The 24,909-nt window shown below is 37.3% G+C and overlaps 1 protein-coding gene across 5 annotated transcripts in view; it reads left to right on the top strand.

Moving 5' to 3' along the window:
• Positions 1-24,909, top strand: part of LOC150091709 (fibronectin type-III domain-containing protein 3A-like) — a 489,490-nt gene that overhangs the window by 413,223 nt on the left and 51,358 nt on the right. For all 5 annotated transcript variants that reach the window (XM_090376531.1, XM_090376557.1, XM_090376540.1 and 2 more), the window contains one exon: positions 7,039-7,113. In XM_090376531.1, the coding sequence (XP_090232657.1) occupies positions 7,039-7,113 (75 nt within the window). The remainder of the gene's footprint in view (positions 1-7,038; positions 7,114-24,909) is intronic.

Genomic DNA, 24,909 nt, shown 5'->3' with positions numbered 1-24,909 from the left:
CCAATAAATCCACAAAAGCCTTGCTAGTGTGCGAGTGACCAACCCACAAATTCCAGTCAATATCTGGGAAATTAAAATCCCCCATTATAAGACTCTCTGATTTACTGGCCCACTCTGTTTCCCTGTACAATATCTTATTATACTCATCAGAGTCATTAGGCCTATAGCACACTCCTACTCTCAATTTTGATTTCCCTATGCTTATGTTACACCAAACTGACTCGACACTGCCCTGTCCATCAATGTCGACTGGCTTCACTTCCTTGGACTTTGTGTTTCTTAACTAATAGCATAACCCCTCCTCCCCTCCTGTCCTGTCTATCCTTTCTATACACATTGTATTCCCCAAATTCCAGTTCCGCATTACTTATATCTGTGTGACACCACGTCTCTGATATCCCAACAATATCTGCCTTTGATGTTTTGAGCAATACCTCAAATTCATCAAATTTATTTACCAAACTCCTAGCATTGGTGTACACGCAGGTATACATGCACTTGTTTCTATTCTTAGCTACCCTAACACAACCCATGTGTTTACTTGTACCGCAATGACTCCCAGCAGTCTCTGAAATATCCTGCATCTTGTTTTTCAGGCTTCTGCTCATTTCAATAGAAGCAGTGCAAGAATCACTTCCACCTCTGCCAGTGGCTACTGTCAATCTATTGGTCTTTGTCTCCCCCCAAGCTATCAGTTTTCCGATCCACCTAACACTGCCTCCATAACATCAGCAAAAATTCTTGCACCCTTTCTATTTAAGTGTATCCCATCCCTGTAGAAGCAATCTCTCCTGTTAACAAGTACAGTCCAGGCTGAAAAAAATTCTACCCCTTGAGCCTTGCACAGTCCCTCCAGGGCCGAATTGATCGACAAGGTTCTCATCATATACTCTCTCCTATCGTGTCTGGGCAGAATTGCAGACACTTTCAAATTCAACCCTAATTCACGGCTTTTTTTCAACAGTGACCTGTACTTGCTAAGTAATTCCGCCGGTCTCCTACTCTTAATATCATTAGTGCCAACGTGTACAACAATATCACCTTTTGTTCCCTTAAAAGATGATATCCGTTCTACAACGTCATCAACCTTTGCCCCTGGCAGACATACCCTGGTCCTATTCCACCTATCCTTTTTACAAAGCATGTTCCCCGTTTCCCTGACAATAGAGTCACCAACAACTACTAGTTCCTGTGGGACCAGCACATTCTGCCTAGGGGGCTGCCTCTGTGTTGCCTGATGACCAAGTGCAAGCTCTGGCGTTGATGTGGGCAGCTGAGAGCTTGATGGGCCCCTCAATTTATTTCCTTCGAGGGCATTCACCCTGTCCTTCAAGCTCTCATAAAGGCCCATAACAACGCTGAGTTGTCGCCTTATTTCCTTGCACTCCTTACATCGTGCACACACAAAGACATCCCCCTTGGCAGTATCATGTCCCGTACCCGACTGCTCCGCAAAAATCAAGCAAACATTTTAAAAGACTGTGATTCAGAGGGCAACTGTCCCCCTCAGTTCTCCCTTGAACCACAGCACTCCCATTAGCTTGAGCCTTTTGCTTTGCTGCTCTGGTCAGAGTCATGATTCCGATTTAATTCAATAAAATTTCAAAACAAAAATTAAATCTTTAAGTTATATCCCAAAACAGTTATGTTATATATATATATTTTTTCGGTATCTAGTGTTTTCTACGAGTTCCCTTTATACAACTTCCGTATCACGTGTACCACTATAGTTATGTATTAATTATTTGTTACGATTAAGTCATTATATATATATAGAGTTAAAAATACAATTTAATTGACAATAAAGTTTATCAAGATTAATAGATTTACTGATTAATTTACAATATTATATTATGCACTATACTACACTAAACTCATGCTATCGTGTAAAAATGGCGGGAATTCTCGAACGGCACTTCTACGGACTCGTAAGTATTGATTAGCTTCCAAATCTCGCTATCTCAATTTAGAATAAACTAAGGATCCTGACTAGGTCTATAATCTACTTATAGAAGATAATTTGATATAACAATTGGTTAATAAATCGACTAAATTTGGTTAAAAAAAAAAGACCTCTCGTTCAATTTGTAACACGTGGATTTGATACCGTTACCGATACTAAGTAATACCTACAAAATCTCTGTCTAAGTTAAACTTTAAACTAAGTATCGTAACTAGGAATATAAAGCTACTCTAGAAAATAAGTTAATATGACAATTTAAGCTAATAAATCAGAAAATAAATCAGGAAAAACTTCTCTGTTCCAAGAGCTTTGGCCGCACAGGCTAACCTCGCACCCAGACTTTGACAGGCTTCAAGGATGGTCATAAAAGTGGCATAGCAACTAAGTTTTAATGAGCAAAATGCAAATACACTTGGAAATAGCAACCCCCAAAATAACTTATACGCTCCGTGGGGTTGAATTAAGAAACAGTAGAGGAAGAAAGGGATTTGGGAGTTACGATTCATTTGGACATGAAGTTCCCAGTGTAGTCAGGCATCAAAAATGATTTCCTATCTTGTCCTTTTAATGGTTTATTGAATATTTGCTGATAGAGGTAGGGAAGTCATGATCCCATTGTATAAGGCAATTATAAGACTGCACTTGCAATAGAGTTGGCTCAGTATTGAGACAACTCTATTCCAAATGCAGTCTTATTATTTAGGTGTTGTCTCAGTATTGAGACAACACCTAAAAAAAAAAAAAAGCTTCTTGAAAGGATTCAAAGATGGACCTTGGTGGACTCACTTGGTGAGATCTGCAAAAATATTTCATAGTTGAGGCTTGATATATCTTGAGAAAATTCACAGGTATAATTTCAGATGGATAATTATTTGCATGAGGAGGGAAACACATAAGTTATTTCTTTTTATTTTTTATTTAGTTATTTTATTATTGTTTTTGGCCAGTGTAGCAAAAGCTGGTTGTTTCCTTGCACTGTATGGCTAATACTGTTATTTGTGGTTTTACATTCTACAACAACATGGTACATAACAACATAAAACTATAATATGTATATAAATGCATCATTTTAACATAGCTATCTACCAAAGTAGTTAACTTAATTAATTAAACATAAACATATAAATAACACAATGTGTAGTTTTGCATTCTACAAAACATGGTACAACATATTACATCACACTCTCATGATAGCCTTCAACAGCCCAAAGAATTTCCTGCATTGTACCATGAGCTTCGAGCTGTATATAATTATTCTTCCTTTATAGCATTAATTATAAGGAGATGAGGCTTTAGCTCTAAATCGTTTCAGGTATAAGGAGAAGTTAAAAGTTATTAATTTGGAATGTAAGTAAAATTTTCTTTCAATTCTTAATCCACTAAAGAAAACCCACTAAGAGAGGTTAGAATGTCTAGTATCTCTAAATTTTAAAATTAAATATTAATTCTTATCGCAGCCCAACACAATGAAATTCTTGTTTTGCAATTTTTTTTTTTTTTTTTTAGCATTTGTTGCTAGCATCCTAGTAAATAAAAACAATTCATTCTTATTTTTAAATGTCATGTCATGTCATGTTGCTGAAGTGTTTGAGGAAAGCTTCCAAATCAAATGAAGACCCATTTTTAAGGCTGCCATTAATAATAATGAATAAATCAGATTTTAAATCCAAATTGCACACAATTTACAAAATAATACTAAAAAAAATAACACTTTGAAACCCATGTAGATTAGAACAAGTTTCGGATTTTGAACAGGTTTAGGATTTAATTGTTTAATTTTTGTTATTTATTTCATTTCTTTAATATTTTATGAATTTAATTTCTGTAATTTTGTAAAGTTAATCCTAAATTATTTTTTTATATTTTGGGTGTTTTTAAAGTTTTTCAAAACTGACTATAAAATTTAACATAAATATTTTTATCTTTGTAAATATTTGATAGAGGTATAAACAACACATAGAAAATTGGATCAAAATAGATTGAACATAGCAATTTTTATTTATAAAAAATATATATTTTTTAAGTGTCCTGTAAATATGCAGTGATGTCAGTGGGTTAATTTTTAAATTTCAGTAATAGATTAATTTTTATCTGTTTAATTTCAGTAACAAAAATGTTTTGAAAGGACATAATATGATTAATCACAGTGAACTCATTTAATGCGAATAACACTAATTAAACCATGTGATTTATTTAAGAAAATTTTGTTGTGTAAAAAGTATTACCCCCCCACAATTGAACTATTTAATAATCACCGTTGTTTCTGGATTCTTTTTTGAATTCTGTTATCAGGCCTATTGGGATAGATTCAGCAGCTGTTTCTAACTGTACAGGATATAAGCCTTGAGTATAGCTAAAAATCTGGAATAATTCACGACAAAAAACACACTTCCACTGAGATTGACTATCTACAGGCTTAATTGAAAAAAGGACAGAAAATTGATGTGATTGTCAGTGGGGATCAAACGCACGTCTCTCTCTCTCTTCCCAGTTTGGACAGATGGTAATGTTCCATGCTAACTAAGCTACCATGAAGAATGCTCTGACAATACAGGAATCATCTAATATCTGGGCAAACAGCATAGAGCAGGCCAACCCTTGGTAATTATGAAATACCTTTAAAACAGTTGTAGCAGAAACCTCAAAAAACCTGTTAACTAATTAAGAACATTGTTTGATAAAATTTTATTTATTCTTTAAATGGCTGAGGCCAGAAGAGTTCATAAATTCATCATGACTGTATATATATTGGCAAGTAAGGGTCCAGTAGTTGATGGCATATACTAGTAATTTTGAGGGAGGTAGCCCAGAGAGTGTATTGAACCATTGAGACATTAATTACGAGGGCTTCCTTGGACTCCAGAGAGAGAGAGAAAGAGATAGTTCTATTGTTGGAGAAGTGCCAACATACCAGTACATAAAGGTGTGGTTGTAAGAATAAAGTTGATAACCACAGACTAATTAATGCAACTTCACTGGCAGGGAAAACCTTGGGAGGCAATAAGTGCAATCCAGGGACATTTAGATATAAATTGCATTTTGAAGGACACAACATGGTTTTGTTAAGGGAAAATCGTGTTTAACTAACCTGGTAAGCTATTTTGACACAGTTACTCATCAGTTGGATGTAGGGAACAATTTCAACATAATTTATTTGGATTTTAACAAGGAATTTGACTCAGTCCCTCATGAGAGGTTACTGTATAAGTTGGGATTACTGGAAAGATTCTAAGATGGATTGCAGGGTGGCCACAGGACAGAAGGCAGAGGGGTGTGATTAATCTTCAGATTGGTGCAGTGGTGGATTCAGGGTAGGGGCACGTTACCCCCTGTCTTTTTTGGAGAATATACACCAATCATTTAAATTCCCTTTAGCTACAAAAAAAAAATTTTTTTTTTTTTTTAATTGTTAACAGGATTTTATCTATTTTTGCATTGTGGCTCAACCATTTTCAACTGACTACAGTTGACAACACTAGTGCCGTCCATAGCCAGGTGGGCAGGAGCAGCAGTGCGTAGCACACGCTTCTTGATTAGACCAGGGTTCGAGCCCATGCCCACCAAATATGGAGGATGCGGAAAGGTCAGGGAATGGCCACTGCATATCCCCGGAGCAATATGGCCTTAGTTGCTAATGCTCCTAAAAACCAAACAACAACAACACAAGTGCACAAAATGGTGCCCCTCCTGTCTTTTTTTTTTTTTTTCTTTCTGGATCTGCCGCAGGATTGATGCAATGTCAGAAGTGTCCCCCGCCCCAAGGATCGGTTCTTGGACTGCTGTTGTTTCTGATTTTCATAAACTGCATTGACCAAGGGATAAAGAGTGCAATATCAAAATTTGCAGACAATGTGAAGATTGGGAGAATCATTAATGATCAGTATGGAACACCACTCCTTCAGGATGACTTGAACAGGCTTCAGGAATGGTCAGAAAGGTGGCAGCTATGGTTTAATGCAGCAAAATGCAAGCTCTTATATTTGGGAAATAGCAACCCAAAACAATATTCACTTGGTGTGATTGAATTAAAAATGGTAGAGGAAGAAAGGAATCTATGATATGGACAGATATGAAGTTCTCTGAGCAGTATAAACAGGTGGCCAGGAAAGCTCATGGTGTTGTATCTAAGATTTATCAAACAGTATCCTATAGAGATAAGAAGGTCATAATTCCACCACATAATGCAATTGTGAGACTGCATTAGAAATACTATGTCCAAGTATGGAGACCTCATCTAAAAAAGACATTGGGCTTCTGTCTATGGAACCCAATGTCTTCAATGAAGACATTGGGCTCCATAGACAGGCAATTCACATGGTGAGATTAGCAAAAGGGCAACCATATGAGGAAAGACTGATTATGTGGGCTACAGAGCTTAGCAACGGGCTCCTTAGAGTGGTTGTAAAATGAATGAAGGTAGGATTTTCATTGTTATAAAGAATTCCAGAACTAGGGGCCGTGAATTCAAATTAAAAGGAAACTTGGTTAATTAGATGAGAGTGTAGGATGTTTTATTTTCGCCAGTGAGTTGTTGATTACTGGAACAAGTTGTCTCCCACAGGTGGTTGAGGCTGAGTTTAAAGAAATTCAAGGGTCAACTGGGTAGTTACTAATGTGAGGAGGGAAGCACATAATTTGTATTTCTTATCTACTTTTATTCTCTTCTTTTTTTTTTTTTTTTCTTTCTCTGTGGTTTCCTTGCACTATACAGCTAATATTAATACTATGATATTGAATTATTATGGGTAACCAGATTTTCATTTCCACAATAGCAATGGGTCATGCATTTTGTGGTAGTTTAACTCAAAACCTCTTTATTTAGTGGTTAGCATGCATGGCCACAAGTGTGATTTAGTGGAATCAATACTTGCACAGATATTGAATTATTATGGGTAACCAGATTTTCATTTCCACAATAGCAATGGGTCATGCATTTTGTGGTAGTTTAACTCAAAACCTCTTTATTTAGTGGTTAGCATGCATGGCCACAAGTGTGATTTAGTGGAATCAATACTGAATTTGTTTTATGTATGAAAACTTTAACAGATATATCAATTTTTTTTTTATTTACCTAGGTGTATATTGGTCCTACTACAGCTTACGAAGCAAAAGGTTTAGCTCCTGCTACGCAATATTGCTTTAGAGTTCAGGTAATTATAAAATTTGATAATTAACCATAAAAGGTCATTTGTAAATAAATCTTGTTTTGCTAGTTAGATTTTATGAACCAGATTCAAAAATTAAATTACTGGATTGAAACAGTGTGAATTGGGGGGAGGGGGGAAGTAAGACATTTTTGGGCTTTCATTTTATTATGACTGAATTAGTCAGCCACTGAAAAATGTTGCTTGACAAAAAATATCCAGTTTTTCTTACATTAAATTGAATGAAAATAGTTCTTTAAGTTGGGCTGTTTTCCCTCCAAGTGGATTAGAAACCCCATGACCCACATGTGCATCGACACACAGTTAACATGTTAATTGGTGAGTGAGATATATTACCTGAAGTGAAAAATTTGGGTGGGGGTGCATGATTTCAGAGAGCAGTTGCATTATACTAGTGCAGAATGCTGTTCCTCTTTTCACCCCTGGGTGATTGCAGGCTCACATCGTTAACATGGATATTTTTATTTTATTTTTTATTACGAAGTTTTAATAGTTTTATTTATTTTTATATATAATTTGTGCTTGTATGCAGTTAGCACCTCTTTAGCAACATTTATTGCAGTTAACCCTAACACAGCCAGCCCCTATATTTGGAGTTTTGGTCCCTGGGCAAAACATTTTCTGAGGGCCCTACACCCTACTTTAATGATAATAATAATAAAAAAGTAACACTATAATCCAAAATTGCAGTTAATATAAAACAAATAAATTTACATACATTTCCTTAGATATATATATATGCAAATATGAACATATCGGCAGCATGTGCCTCTTGCCCAAAAGCTACTCATTGCAATTTGAAAGTATATTTTATTTGCAAATTTCATAAGGAACACAAGTGCTCGTGTTCTTTATTATGCTACTGGGTATCATTGATTTTGGCTGTGTTCATTGCCATTTATGGCCCCCCCCTCAAAGTCAGGCCCTAAGCACATGCCAAGTTTGCCTAGGCCTAGGATAGGCCTGGAACACAGCCCATGTATTTATCTATTTCTTGATGACTCTGAGCAGGCCTTGAAATCTCCAGCTGTTATTTATTGTTATTTGGTTTTTAGGAGCATTAGCAACTAAGGCCATATTGCTCGGGGATATGCGGTGGTCATTCCCTGACCTTTCTGCATCCTCCGTATTTGGTGGTGCTGGCTCGAACCCCGGTCTAATCAAGAAGCATGTGCTACGCACTGCTGCTCCTTCCCACCTGGCTACGGAGGTGCCTGAAATCTCCAGCACCTTGCTTTCTAAGTGGCTGCTTGTTTAAATAGAAGCAGTGCAAGAATCACTTTCACTTTTGCCTGATACCAAGAAGCAGTGCAAGAATCACTTTCACTTTTGCCTGATACCTGCTAATGTCTGTGTCTCTCTCCAAATCTATTAGTTTTCAGATCCACCTAACACTGCCTTGATAATGTCAGAAAATATTCTTGCACCCTTTCTTTAAAGTGTATTCCATCCCTGTAGAAGTAGTCTCTCCTATTAACAAGCACAGACCACAGTGAGAAAAATTCTACCCCTGTGAACCTTGCATGATCTCTCCCGGGCCGAATTGATTGACAAAGCTGTCATCATGTACTCCCTCCTATTGTGCCTGGGCAGAATTGCACACCCTTTCAAATTTAACCTTAATTTGCAAGCATTGATTCTTGTGTTCCTCACTTCTTATGTTATATAATAGAAGATGAAAGGCACAAGGCATAATTTCTTATGGGTTTAGGTAATTAACTATATAATATCAGTGTAGAAACACCATAGTTTACCCAAAAATTTGAACTATGTATGTAGTGTAAAAGGCATCGTTTTAATTATATCTCATATTGTGAGATCTTCACAACGAGATAGCTGGTATTGCACTACTTCAAATAAATAACGCTTCTCTAGTAGAGAAGACTATTGTTATTTATTTTCAGTAGATACCACCACCCAGACGATCATTTCAAGGCTAGTTGGCTTCATCATCAGTGAGTGGACAGGTACCCGGTAATGCAACATGCCATCACAGTTGCGAAATTATTTCCACAATATGAGAAATGCCAAATGGTGTATAAATAATAATGTATTAGAAGATGAAATGCACAAGGCATAATTTCTTATGAGTTTAGGTAATTAACTATAACAAGGGAAGTGCTTTCATCAGGACATGCCCACAATGGAAAAGTGGTACCGAGATCGCTTTGATATTGCTGTGATTGAAGATTACTGCTTATGAGGGGAAGCAGTATGGACTATAAGGGAAAGCTCTGAGTGGCAAATATTTCTAAGGACACAGAAAGCTTTACACTATGTGTTCGATGAAAACATTTTAAAATGTTTTCATCGATTTGGTTTTTCGGAATCAGCGGATCAATTTACTTTAAAACTGCAACTTCACCACCAGAGGTACCCCCCCCCATGTTATACGAGCTGTTTTTTCATCTAGTTTTGTTTTGTGTTTACATTCATCAAAGGATAAAATCAGAGGTAATAATAGTAGTATATACATATTATTATACTTCAGACTGTGTTACACAAAATAGCATTTCCTTTTTAATAAAGAAATCACAAATCTGTTGTTGTCTGCTTTCGTCTTTAGAGCATATCTGTAGAGCTGATATAAAAGCAGTATCTGGTGGGTCAGTATGTCATTTTCTGTAGCCCATTCATTTTGTGTGTTCATACATAAATATCTTTGTTTCACTAAATTCATTCGAATGGCTCATTGATCCTCTTTATTTTGTGAGACACTATTCATAATTTTATTGCCAGTGTGAATTTCATAATGATTTTAATTTTTGCTATTGTAACCAACTTTTTAACCTCTCCCTGACTTATTTCACCTTTGTGATTCATTCATTTATTAGATGAACAACTGATATCAATTCTTCTCTGTTCTGAGCTATATTATCCCCAGTTACTAAATCTTTTAAAAAATTGTCAAATTTTGGCCATGACTTTTTTCAACAAAAAAAAAAATCTCAAGTTTAGGTAAGGCAGAATTTCAGGCTTCAGTTAGAGAAAAAGCATCTTTTAAAGTTCTTTTTTAATGTTATTGTTAAAACCTTCAGTTTTCACATGCATGAATAAGAAGATTTTTATGATACCATAACATCAGTTGCCTAAATCACATTGATTGAATTAGGCATTAATTTAGGCATTAGAAGTCTACAGTTAGGAAGAAGAGGGGCAATATTATAATATTGTCATTCCTCACTTAGTTATTCATCTACATCTGGATGATGTGGTACATTGTCAAAAATTCAAAGAGCATTTTATATATTTTCATTTCTTTTAGATGTCTTTTTATAGATAGAGAAAATTCAGAGTGAAGCCATTCAGAAACCAATTCTCTGTTTACTTAATCTTACACAAGGAATTTGCACAACAAATGAACACCACTCACTCTTTGCTGAATTTGTGACTGGTACAGAATCTTTGTTTTTATGAACTATATAAAACTTCAAAGTAACAATTCTCATTATTATTATTATAAACTCGGATGGGACTCAAACATAGTTCAGCTATCATTTGAATAAATTTACTCTGAAAAGGTTCTAAAATGGTTCTATGGTAGAATTATCACTAGAAAGCCTTTAACCGCATATAGACAAATACTGATTCCATAGTCCTTTTTAACTTTGTTAATCCACCTGTCATAACCTTTTGTCACTTGTAAAAAAAATAAATAATAAAAAAAAAATTGTGAATAAATTTTGCCTTCTCATGTAAAACTTCTCCAGATATTGGATTATATGAACAATCCTGAAGAAAGAGGTGCACAGAGCAATTTCCACCAAAGGATATTTATCCAGTTTAAGTGTAAAGTGTATTTAAGGTCTAACGGCACCAGGGGTTCCCCCCCATCTCCGTGTATTGTACATTGTCTTGTGATACAGAACGCTGTAAAGGCCAGAGATTTAAAAGTATATGGATATTGTATACGTGTAGTGTTGTATACCATTGTTCTTCTGGCCATTTAGCCACTGGACCCCTGTTGAGGTCCAACGTTGCCCACATTTCACCTCATGGAGACAGACCAGGCATCCAGTAGTTTGTATTTTACTATGGCAGGTCCTGCAACCTAATATCCTAAGATTTCAGTGGCTAGGACCTAAAAAAAAAAAAAAAAAAAAAAGTAATAATTTCAATGTGTATTCATGTACTGGGGATAGCGCTAGGATTTAAAAGGCTGAAAATATTGGAGGGCGAAAGTAATTTAGACAATGCAGTTTGATTAGGAAAATGTGGGGCGTTTGCTTGCATACAGATAGTAATGGGGGAGATAGGCAGAAGCATGGAGTCAGTAGGCAAGACAACTCCAGATATTAGTGGGGCATATGTATATATCTCACACACTAGCAGGGCTTTTGTGGATTTATTGGATGATTGTTTTCTACACCAGCATGTTCGGGAGGCAACTAGAGGGAGTAATACTCTTGATCTGATTATCAGTAGTGATTCTTCATGCATTAGGAATCTGCAGATAAAGGAACCACTGGGTGGCAGTGATCACAGTGTGCTGAAGTGGGATTTACTCAAGGAGGTAACTACCATCAGAGGCAAAGGGAAGGGTTTTTGCTTTCGTAAAGGCGACTATGCAAATATATATGCAAATATGAACATATCGGCAGCATGTGCCTCTTGCCCAAAAGCTACTCATTGCAATTTGAAAGTATATTTTATTTGCAAATTTCATAAGGAACACAAGTGCTCGTGTTCTTTATTATGCTACTGGGTATCATTGATTTTGGCTGTGTTCATTGCCATTTATGGCCCTCCCCTCAAAGTCAGGCCCCAAGCACATGCCAAGATCAGGCCACACCTATGATGGTCTGAGACAGTATTTAAATTCTATACAGTGGGACCAACTGATGACGTTACCAACAGCAAATTCAAAATGGGAAGCATTCAAGGAACTAATCTTGGAAGCTACCAGGCTTTACATACCAACCAAGAAATATTGTTCAAGGTTCAGGCCTAAATGGTTGTCAGATGAACTAATGAGACATATGGCAGAGAAGAAAAATGCATGGGATACATACAAATTAATGGGTGACATGGAAGCCTATGATAGATATAAGTTGGTCTGTAACCAAGTCACAAAGGAGATTAGGCAGGCAAAGGCAGATTATGAGAAATCCTTGGCAAAGGACGCAAAGAAAAACAGAAAAGAGTTCTTTACCTATTTAAACTCAAGAAGGAAAGGGATGAATCAGATTGGTCCACTGGATGTTGATGGTTCAACAGTTGAGGATCCTGCTCAGGTGGCTAACAATCTAAACGAGTATTTTGCATCTACATTCACACATGAGGAGTTATTCAGGAAGGGGAATGTCGTAGGTGAAGTAAACATTGGCCGTGAGCTAGATTATTTTCTAATAACTGAGAGGAAAGTGGAGGAGAAATTGCTGAGGATAAACATAAAAAAGGCACCAGGGGTGGATGGGATCTATCCAGTTATATTAAAGGAGGCAGCAAAGGAAGTAAGCAAACCCCTAGCCATAATTATGAGAGCTTCTTTGGACTCAGGGGAGGTACCCATGGACTGGAGATGTGCAAATGTAACCCCAATTCACAAAGGAGGATCAAATGCTGACACAAGTAATTATAGACCTGTTAGTTTAACTTCGGTTCCAGGAAAATTAATGGAGGCACTGGTTAAAGAAGCACTGCAGGATCATCTGGACAAGAATTCAGTTATAGCTCAGACACAGCATGGTTTTGTTAAGGGCAGGTCTTGTCTGACCAATTTGATTGGATACTATGATGTAGTCACAAAAGAACTGGATGCAGGGAATAACTTTGATATTATATATGTGGATCTTAGAAAGGCATTTGATACTGTTGCGCATGGCAGACTGCTGCACAAATTGCAGAAGTGTGGCATTGGAGGCAAATTGCTGCTATGGATAAAGGGATGGTTGAGTGGCAGAAGACAGAGAGTGGTAATCAATGGACACTGCTCAACGTGGACTAATGTTATTAGTGGAGTTCCTCAGGGTTCAGTGTTGGGTCCATTGTTGTTTTCTGTATTTATAAATGATATTGATGATGGTGTATCAGGCTTAATGTCCAAGTTTGCAGACGATACCAAGGTTGGCAGGGTTGTTAAGGACACTACTGATACTATGCTGCTGCAACAGGATCTAGAAAAGTTGAACAGATGGGTTGAGAGGTGGCAAATGAAGTTTAACATTGACAAATGCAAAGTACTACATATGGGAAGCAGTAACCCCAGAGTAACGTATCAACTCTGTGGTACTACACTTACAGTGGTAGAGAATGAAAAGGACCTGGGGGTAATTGTGCAGGCAGATATGAAGTTCTCTGAGCAGTGCAGACGAGCTGCAAGAGTAGCTCATGGTGTCTTGTCAATGATATACAGGAATTTTTCTAGCAGGGATAAGGAGGTGATTATTCCCTTGTATAAGGCATTGGTCAGGCCACACCTTGAGTACTGTATACAGGTCTGGAGGCCTCATTTCAAAAAGAATGTAGAGCTGCTCGAACGAGTACAGAGAAGGGCAACAAGATTAGTGAATGGAACAAAGGGTTGCTCTTACGAAGAAAGGCTTAAGTTTTGCAAATTACAGAGCCTGGAGACTAGGCATCGGCGAGGTGATCTGATAAAGGTGTATAAGGCTTTGAATGGCTTGAGCATGCTCAATGCCGATGGGATTCTTCCTCTTGCTCAGAATAATCGCCTGAGAGGGCATAAATTCAAATCGAGGAAGGACGGATGTCGGATAGATGTGCGGAAATTTGCCTTTAGCCAGCGGGCAGTTGGTTTGTGGAATAGACTCCCATCGCTTGTTGTTGAAGTTGATAGCCTAAATAAATTTAAGGCTCAGCTGGACGGGTATTTCGAACGAACGGAGGGGTGAAATGGGAGTAGTGATTGTTTTTTTTTTTTTTTTTTTGGCTGATGCTGAATAAGCTTGCTTTCTTGCATCATATGCCTCTACTAATGCTAATATGTGTCTGTGTCATGGGTGCTCCCAAGCTCTCTCCTAACTCCACCTGTATATACTGTATTTGGATAAAACCTCCAGAAAAAGAAAAAAGAAACAGCCTGAAAGTGTATCTTATCTTACTGTGCTAAAGCACAAAATCCCACACACACTGATGGAAGTGCTATACCAGTGGGTGCCAGCAGTCCCGCCCCCAGTTTACCCAACTTGGGAGCCCACATAAAAAAAAAAAACTGCACCCACTGGAAAAGTGCTATACTGGTGGGTGCTAGCAATCCCACTCCCAGTTTACCTAACCTGAGAGCCAGCAAAAAATTAAAAAAAAAAAAAAAAAAAGAAGTTAAATTTTAAAAATAAATAAATAATATAAAATAAATGATAAAAAAAAAAAAAAAATCCTGCACCCACCAGAGAAAACACTATACTGGTGGGTGCCAGCAATCCCACCCCTAGTATCCTAGCCTGGGAGCCAGCAAAAAAAATCCCGCACCCACTGGAAAAAACACTATACCGGTGGGTGCCAGCAAAATCACCCCCAGTATCCTAGCCTGAGAGCCAGCAAAAAAAAAGAAGTGGATAAATCACCTTCTAAATTTACTTTAGGTTTAATAATCTGTAATAAGGCTTATCCAATGTCTATGCCCCGAAAAACAGTTACACAGAACTCTTGCAATAAATTAAATCTCAACTGAGTAATAAGATAATTACTTTAATTACCTAAAATCTTCAATATGTAACAATAACTTTCATCTTTGTTCAGAATACAAATTACACTCGTATAGAATATGATACCATGTCTCAGGCGGACACAAAGGAGAATTAAAAGGCCAAAATGGTATAACTTAAAATTCAAGGACCCATAGCCAGTCAGGACATATGACAATTAAATTACTGAAAAAAACCATTTATTATCCTTATTATCAAAAGTAAAAGTGACCCTGGAGATAGACAATCTCGTCACCTCCCCAGTGTCACCTATATCGCACTGCTGTTGCCATTTCATACCAATTGATTTAAAATATCCTTCTTGCCCTTAGTCAAATCACTAGCATTATTAAAAGTAATATTCAAAAAAGAGACAATTGTACCTTTTTTTTTGTTATTGTAGCAAAGTGTCCTATATACAATGTATAAGTCCAATGGTAAATGGCCTGCCAACACCTGCATCGCATCTGTCCTGCATACATTTAAAATAACTAAAAGCATAAACCTCTGGATAGAAAGTAATTTTTGTTTAAACTTAACATTTACAAGTCTATAATACCACACTGAGGCAGCATAGGTTACAATGGGTAAAAACACTACTTTTTAATATAAATTAAGCACCCTTTTTTTTTTTTTTTTTTTTTTCAAACCCCATTCAGATGAGAGCAAAGTGGAGGAGAAATTGTTGAAATTAAACATAAAAAAGACACCTGGATCAGATAGGATCTATCCAATTATATTGAAGGAGGCAACAAGGGAAGTAAGCAAACCCTTAGCCATGATTATGAGAGAATCCTTAGACTCAGGGGAGGTCCCCATGGACTGGAGATGTGAAAATTTTCCCCAATTCATAAAGGGGGGTACAAAGGGTGACACAAATAATTATAGACCTGTTAATTTAACTTCTGTTCCAGGGGAAAATAATGGAGTCACTGGTTAAAGAGGTTATACAGGATCACCTAGACAAGATTGCAGTAATAGTTCAGACACAGCATGGGTTTATTAAGGGGAAGTTTTGTCTGACCAATTTAATTGGATACTGTGATGTGATCAGAAAGGAACTGGATGCAAAAAATAATTTTGATATCATATACTTGGATTTCAGGAAAGGCTTTTGATACTGTTGCACATAGAAGACTGCTGTACAAATTGGAGTGGTATGGCATTAAGGGCAAGTTGCTGTAATGGATAAAGGGACGGTTGAGTGGAAGACTGCAGAGAGTGGTAATAAATGGACACTGCTCTACGTGGACTAATGTTATTAATGTAGTCCCCCAGGGTTTGGTGCTATGCCCATTGCTGTTTTGTGTATTTATCAATGATATCGATGAAGTTATATCAGGCTAAATGTCTAAGTTTGCAGATGATACAAAGGTTGGCAGGGTTGTTAATGACAGTAAAGACAGTATGCTACTGCAACAGGATCTAGAAAAGTTAGGCAGGTGGGCTGAGAAGTGGCAACTGAAGATTAACATTGACAAATGCAAAGTACTGCATATGGATAGCAGTAACCAAGAGAAATGTACCAAAAAATTCACCATCCAGTGTCATAGGCAGTTCGAAGTCTGCATTTCCTGTTCTGAGCTGCAATAAAATGATATACCCTATTGAAAAATAGATTTACTCCCTATCTCTTCTTTTGTTTTACTTCTGCTAAATGCATGCTGTTCCTTGTATTCTCTCAATCTTGTGAACTCCTGACCATGTGGCCGTCCCGAAGTATAAACAGAAAATTCCTTTGAATGCTGTCCAGATGGCACCTACCATCTGGACAGCATTCAAACAAACAAATCAATTATCAACTCTTTTACTGTCTTCTAAGTTACATTGGATTCAGATGGTCCACTTTGGGAAAATTGGAAAGTGCTTACATCAATTAGGAACAAAAACCATTTCCATCCTCACACCATAACGAATTACTTTAGGTACAGTAAAGGACTATTACTGATTGGTTTTACCGCAAGAAACTTCCCACAATAAGACATCTGTACAAGGCAGAAACGTCGGGTCAGTCAAAAGTATTATTTGCATTCAAGGGCAAGCAATACAGTGATGCAGCTCACTTGCCAAAGGGATTATTGATAAGTATATATTAGAAGATAAAATATACATCCAGAAAACATGCTGTATCAGTATTGCTCCCTAAAAACAATTACAATAAAGCAGTGATGAATGCTGTGACGCGTTCTATAATCAAGGTCAACACTTGCTTGTTTTTTGCCAGAATAATTAGCAAAATGCATACTAGATCATATATTTTTGCTGGTTTCACATTAATAGTTTTTATGAAATTTAAAGTTGGGGAATCAAAGAAAACACTTCAACTCAGCTCACATTGCAGATAATTGAACAGATAACTTTGCATTAATGTTTACAGTTGAAAGACCTTTCATGGTGTGGAAAACTACGAATGAAACTAGGAAACGTGAAATTAGCAATGCTGATATTTTAGATGGTTGTTTATTAGAAAAACTTGTAAGCCCAAAGGTAAGTAAGGCTTCTGGAATTAGCATATACCCAGTAATTTTGAAGAATGTGGCAATAGGATGCATTGAACCATTAAAGTTAATTGTGAGGGTGTCATTCAGTGAACTCAGGAGAAATTCCTTTCAATTGGACAAGTGCTATTCTATTTACCAATACAAAAAAGGTAGCTGTCTGAGTGATGAGGCTTGTCAGTCAGTCAGACTAGTCTGACTTCATTGGTGAAGAAAATCATGGGGTTCTTTCTTTAACAAAACCATACAGAGTAGTTCTTCTCTAGTGGCAGAATCAGCGAAAACCATATGAACAAAAATGATGTTTTTGTTCATAAGGGATGTTTGGATAAAAATGGAATTCTGAAGGAAATACAGTACGGTTTTATAAAACAAAAATCATGTCCCAAATGAATTTCGGTCAAACTGGTTAACTGCTTTGACTGAGTCACTCATGAGCTGGATGTTAGAGCTTATGCCTTGGTGCATATCTTCCCCAGTTTTATACCACAGATAATCTGAATATTTTTACAATGTATAAGAGTGATGATTCTGATTCATAAGTGAGTAAATTATTATTTAGTTTTGCTGCAATCATAACAATAATTCAAAACTAAAACTAGATAATATACTGATTGGTATATCCCAGAGAGATTATACTAATTTCTATGACCATATTGGGCACCAGAAAAATGATATAATTCAAGACATTACATCCTTTTTTAAGGAATATTTGTGCCAGAAGTTTCCAGATAGTGATTGTAAGCAGCAGTCTTTATTGTGCATGTGTTTTTAAAATAAGTTAAATTTTGCATGAATATGGTTCTCTGTTTAATATTATAGAAATTAGCATTAGTGTGTGCTAATTTCTATAATTTCAAAAAAAAAAAAAAAAAACTTCCCGTTTTACCCATCCATTCACTCCAAAAGTTTGTATAGAATTTATTTAAGTTGTCAGCTTCCACAATGACAGATGGAAGTTTGTTCCAGTAATCAATCACCTGCTGACTAAAGGCAAATTATTTCAAACCTGCATAATTTATTCAAATATTTGTACACATATACACCGATGAGCCAAAACATTATGACCAGCAAGTCATTATGCAAATCGAAGCAACTGCAGGTGAACTACATCGCGTGTGTGGGTTGGGGCACGGTATAAAAAAAAACCATGGTATAAAAAGTCCATGGGTTCATGGACTCATGCTGTTTTCACTGCATTGTTGGTCCTCCTATCAGTGTGAGGCAACAGGAACTAGGATTTATTGGACCAGGCAATGCTTTTCCAAACTTCCGCCATTTAGTGTTGGTGTTCTTGAGCCTACTCTAACTGTACTTTCTTGTTTTTTTCAGACAGGAGTGGAACCCTGTTTGATTATTGACTTCTATACATCACCCACAATAACGTATGACAAGTTATGCATTCTGAATTGCCTCTTTTGCTTACCACTGTTGTATTTTGTAGGTGCAAAGTAGGTGCATCAACCAGTGAAATACCACCACTTTGCTTATTGGAAGCTTAAAGTGGTGAAACCCATGTTTAGTCTCTAGAGCAAAGTTTCTGGCACCCCCCTCCCCCCATACTTCTCCTTCAACCCATGCATGGTACAGTACTATAGGTTTTGTTACCTTTCGTGTTTGGGGTTTTCATAAAAAAAAAAAAAAAAAACTGTGTGGTTGTACTACCTGCTGTACCACACAGGGAGGTGGAGAATGAAAAAGAACTGGGAGTAATTAATGGTCAAGACATCAAAGGTGGATATTGTTGGGATAGCAGAGACGTGGTGTCACACAGATATAAGGAATGCAGAACTGGAATTTGGGGAGTACAATGAATACAGAAAGGATAGACAGGATAGAAAAGGAGGAGGTGTTATGCTCTTAATTAAGAAAAACATAAAATCAAAAGAAGTGCACCCAGTTGATATAGATGAACAGTGCACTGTTGAGTCAGTTTGGTGTGACATAAGCACTGCGAAGGCAAAAATAAGAGTAGGAGTGTGTTATAGGCCTAATGACTCGAATGAGTACAATGAACAATTATACAGAGAAATAGAGTGGGCCAGTAAATCAGAATGTCTTATAATGGGGGATTTTAACTTCCCAGATATTGACTGGAACTTGTGGGTTGGGCACTCACACACTAGTCAGACATTTGTGGATTTATTGGATGATTGTTTTCTGCAGCAGCATGTTCGAGAGACAACCAGAGAGAGTAATACTCTTGATCTGGTTATCAGCAGTGATCATTTGTGTATTAAGAATTTGCAGATAAAGGAACCACTAGGTGGCAGTGATCAGTGTACTGATGTGGGATTTACTTAAAGATTTAATTACCATCAGGGGTAAAGGAAAGGGTTTTTGCTTCCGTAAAGGTGAGTACAGTGGTGTCAGACAGTTTTTAAATTCTGTACAGTGGGATCAACTGACGATGTTACCAACAGTAAATTCTAAGTGGGAAGCAATCAAGGAATTAATCGCGGATGCTACTAAACGTGTCATACCAATTAAGAAATATTGTTCAAGGTTTAGGCCTAAATGGTTATCTAATGGACTAATGAGACTCGTAACAGAGAAGAAAAATGCATGGGATGCATATAAATTATCAAGCGACCCAGAAACCTATGGCACATATAAGCTAGTCTGTAATCAGGTCAAAAAGGAGGTTAGGCAGGTGAAGGCAGATTACGAGAAATCCTTGGCAAAAGATGCTAAGAAAAACAGCAAGGATTTCTTTACTTATATAAACTCTAAAAGAAAGGGGATGAATCTGATTGGTCTACTTGACATCAGTGGTTCGACTGTTGATGATCCTGCTAAGATAGCAAACAAACTGAATGAGTATTTTGCATCTACATTCACACATGAGGAATTATTAAGGTTTGAAAATGGCAGAAGGTTATCAAATTGTAGCAGGATACTTAATGATTTTGTAATAACTGAGAGCAAAGTGAAGGAGAAATTGTTGAAGTTAAACATAAGAAAAGCACCTGGGGTGGATGGGATCTATCCAATTATATTAAAGGAGGCGGCAATAAGCATACCCTTAGCCATAATTATGAGAGCATCCTTGGACTCAGGGGAGGTCCCCACGGACTGGAGATGTGCAAATGTATCCTCCAATTCACAAAGGGTGACACGAGTAATTACAGACCAGTTAGTTTAACTTCTGTTCCGGATAAAATAATGGAGTCACTGGTTAAAGATGCATTGCAGGATCATCTAAACAAGACTGCAGCAATAATTCAGACACAGCATGGGTTTGTTAAGGGAAAGTCTTGTCTGACAAATTTGATAGGATATTATGATGTGGTTACAAAGGAACTGGATGCAAAAAATAATTTTGATATCATATATTTGGATTTCAGGAAAGCTTTTGACACTGTTGCGCATGGAAGAGTATTGTACAAATTGGAGAAGAATGGTATTAAGGGTAAGTTGCTACAGTGGATAAAAGGATGGTTAAGTGGGAGAAGACAGAGGGTGGTAATCAATGGGTGCTGCTATTCGTGGACTAATGTTATTAGTGGAGTCCCACAGGGTTCGGTGTTGGATCCACTGCTGTTTTGTATATTTATCAATGATATTGATGAAGGTATATCAGGCTTAATGTCGAAGTTTGCAGATGATACAAAGGTTGGCAGAGTTGTTAATAACAGTAATGGCAGTGTGCTACTGCAACAGAATCTAGATAATTTGGGCAGATGGGCTAAGAAGTGGCAACTGAAGTTTAACCTTGACAAATGCAAAGTACTGCATATATATAGAAGTAACCCCAGAGAAACGTACCAACTGTGTGGTATTACACTTAAGGTCATAGAAAATGAAAAAGACCTGGGAGTAATTGTGCAGTCAGATATGACGTTTTCTGAGCAATGCAGACAGGCTGCCAGGGCAGGTCATGGGGTTTTATCAATGATATATAGGAATTTTGCTAGCAGGGAAGAGGAGGTGATTGTCCCTCTGTATAAGGCAATGGTCAGGCCACGCTTTGAGTACTGCGTACAGGTCTGGAGGCTTCATTTTAGGAAGGATGTAGATTTGCTTGAACGTGTTCAGAGAAGAGCAACAAGATTAGTGAGGGGAATGAAGGGATCCTCTTACCAAGAGAGGTTTAAGTCTGCAAATTGCAGTTTTGTTCAGTGTTGTGTGAAGTGCACAATGTCTTCTCATAAACATTTAACTTTAAAAGATAAAGTCGAACTCATTAATGCGTATGATCGGCAAAAAAATAGTGTTCGCACTCTCGCTGCAAAATTCAAAATCGGGAAGACGCAGGTAAGTGACATCCTAAAGAAAAAAAAAAATGAACTGCTCAAACAATTTTGGCAACACGGAAATGATCAGGTTCAAAAATCATTCCCGAAAATTGTTGGACTTCAAATTTATCGCGCACATGCTAAAAAAATTCCCATTAATGGGCCTATTATTAGGGAAAAGGCTTTGGGGGTTGCGAAATCTATGGGAGTAAATGAGTTCAAAGCTTCTGTGGGATGGCTAGAAAAGTTCAAAACTCGGCATAAAATTTCTTGGAAAACCGTAAGTAGTGAAGGTGAATCTGTTTGATACTGGGGTTGTAACAGAGTGGACCGTCAAATTGGAAGATTTATGTCGTGATTTTGAAGCTAAGGATATTTACAACTGTGACGAAACGGTTGTTTTTTTAAAGCTCTTCCTGAAAAAACAATGAGTCTTAAAAACGAAAAGTGCCAGGGCGGAAAAATTTCTAAGGAACGCTTGACTGTACTATTGTGTACAAATATGCTGGGAGACTTTGAACAACCTCTTGTTATAGGAAAACCACAAAATCCTGGTTGTTTCAAGGGCATAAAGTTGAATCTTTTGAATGTTGACTGGAAGTCTAATAAAAAAGCGTGGATGACACGAGATATCATGAGCGAATGGATAAGTCACTTTAACCAAAACATGATTCGTCAAAACAGAGAAATTATTCTTTTCATGGATAATGCTGCATCTCACCCGCACATTGAATTGTCCAACATTCAAATCATTTTTCTGCCACCAAACACATCTGCAGAGTATCAGCCCTTGGATCAAGGGATAATAAAAAATTTTAAACTTCACTACAGAAAACGTGTTTTAAGACATCTCATTGCAAACATGAACGATGTAACATGTGCGAGTGACCTTGCAAAGAAAATCAGCATCCTAGATGCGATTCAATGGATTTCCTGTTCAGTAAACGCAATTAGAAAACAAACTGTCGTGAACTGTTTTGTAAAGTCTGGCTTCTCAAACGTAAAAATTGAAGTTGTGAACAGCAATGTGGAGCACCAAGAAGAACAAGAACTTCAACATCTATTGATAATGTACGATACTTCCGCTGCAAGTGACCCTGGCTACAAAGATATAGACTCAAACCTCACTACAGAAGGTGCTCTAGATATCAACGACATTATCATCGATATTTTTCAAGAAGTTACTCAGAAGATGAAGAAATGGAAGGAGGTCATTCTGTTGAAGAACATATTAACGACGAACCACCGATGAAAATAGAAGAAGCGCTCATACAAATCAATCGTTTAAAAATGTTTTTCGCCGCTGAAGAAGATACTGAAGGACTTTCGATGGTTTCTTCACTCCAAACAAATGTTGAAAACAAAATTATCAGCCGGAAGAAGGTGCAGAAGAAAATAAGTGATTACTGTATGTATTTTTCTTAAGATAAAGTCATAATATGCATAGCACAATTGTATGTATATTATTTACAAAAATATTGTGCAAAATCTGTATATAATTTAATTTAATTTTACATTAAACATTTAACGATTTTTCTTTCATTCTTTTTTTTTTTCTCCCTCAGACTTCTTGTTAGCGGACACTTCTCTCTAACGGACACATTTTCGTTCCCCATGGCTGTCCGTTAAAGGGAAATTTCACTGTATAGGAATTTTGCTAGCAGGGAAAAGGAGATGATTGTCCCTCTGTGTAAGGCAATGGTCAGGCCACGCCTTGAGTACTGCGTACAAGTCTGGAGGCCTCATTTTAGGAAGGTGTAGATTTACTTGAGCGTGTACAGAGAAGGGCAACAAGATTGGTGAGGGGAATGAAGGGATCCTCTTACCAAGAGAGGGGCTTAAGTTCTGGAAATTGCAGTGGCTGGAGACTAGGCACCTGCGCGGTGATCTGATTGAGGTGTATAAGGCCTTGAATGGGTTGAACACGCTGAATTCTGATGGGATCCTTCCACTTGTTCAGATTACGAACCTAAGGGGGCATAAATTCAAATTAAGAAAAGACAGATGTAGAATAGATGTGCTGAAATTTGCCTTTAGCTAGCAGGTGGTTAATTGCTGGAACAAACTTCCATCTGTCATTGTGGAAGTTGATAGGTTGAATAAATTTAAGGAGGAACTGGACAAGCATTTGGAGGGAATGGTGTAATTTTTTTTTTTTTTGGGCTGATGCTGCATAAGCTACTTTTTTTTTTTTTTTTTATTTGGCTGATGTTGCATACACTTGCTTTCTTGCATCACATGCCACTACTACTACTACTATTACTAATTGTGCAGTCAGATATGAAGTACTCTGAGTAGTGCAGATGGGCTGCCAGAGCAGGTCATGGAGTTTTGTCAATGATATATTGGAATCTTGTTAGCAGAGACAAGGAGGTGATTATCCCTTTGTATAAGGCAATGGTCAGATCTTGAGTACTGCATACAGGTCTAGAGGCCTCATTTTAGGAAGGATCTAGAGTTGCTAGAACGAGTACAGAGAAGTGCAACAAAATTGGTGAGAGCAACAAAGTGGTGCTCTTACAAAGAAAAGCTTTAAGTTCTGCAAGTTGCGGCATCTAGGCACCTCCAAGGTGATCCGATTGAGGTGTATAAGGCCTTGAATGGTTTGAGCAGGCTCAATGCTGACAGGATACTTCCACTTGCCCAGATTAAGAACTCAAGGGGGCATAGATTCAAAATGAGGAAAGACAGTTGTAGAATAGATGTGCGGGCATTCGACTTTAGCCAGCGGTTATTGATTGTGGAATAGACTTCCATCTGTTGTTTTGGAAGTCGATAGCTTAAATAAATTTAAGGCTGAACTAGACAAACATTTGAAGTGACTGGATGGGTGAAATGGGAAGTTTTTTTTTTTTTTTGCTGATGCTGTATAAACCTTTTTTTTCTTGCATCATGTGCTTCAACTAATGCTAAATCTAGTTAACCTTATTATTTCCAAACTTAACTTTTTAACTTTGTTATGTAAGTAATTTAAGTGGTGGAGAAAAGACAATTTATCATCTAGTCTTATACCTAAATATTTTACCGAAACAAAAGGAATCTAAACTTCATTAATTTTAGCTTTAGGTGATCGATCATAATTTAATCTCCCTTTAAGAAGCATCATAACAGTTACCAGTGGAGCATGCCCATGTACCATCGGGCAAAGGGAAGAAGAGTGGGCCAAGCAAGGGAACTGGCTTAGATTGCCAGTATGGCAAGTATGCAGTGTAACTTCCAGTGTCAGTCCAGTAGGTCATCATATCTGGGACAGTATCCCAGTCGTCGTTTTCAGGTGTCCAGTTTATTGGAGTCATTCATGGGAGGAGCCTTGTCCAAGATCTGCGGTCGTGATCGTTTAGTTGTGCATTTGTTTGATCCTACACAGTGTGAAGCCATACTAGTGACATGACCCCACCA

The sequence above is a fragment of the Mastigoproctus giganteus genome, chromosome 1, assembly GCF_048544385.1.
Source record: "Mastigoproctus giganteus isolate SK-2022 chromosome 1, ASM4854438v1, whole genome shotgun sequence".
In the NCBI taxonomy this organism is placed as follows: Eukaryota; Metazoa; Arthropoda; class Arachnida; order Uropygi; family Thelyphonidae; genus Mastigoproctus; species Mastigoproctus giganteus.
This window is presented reverse-complemented; position numbering and strand designations above follow the sequence as displayed.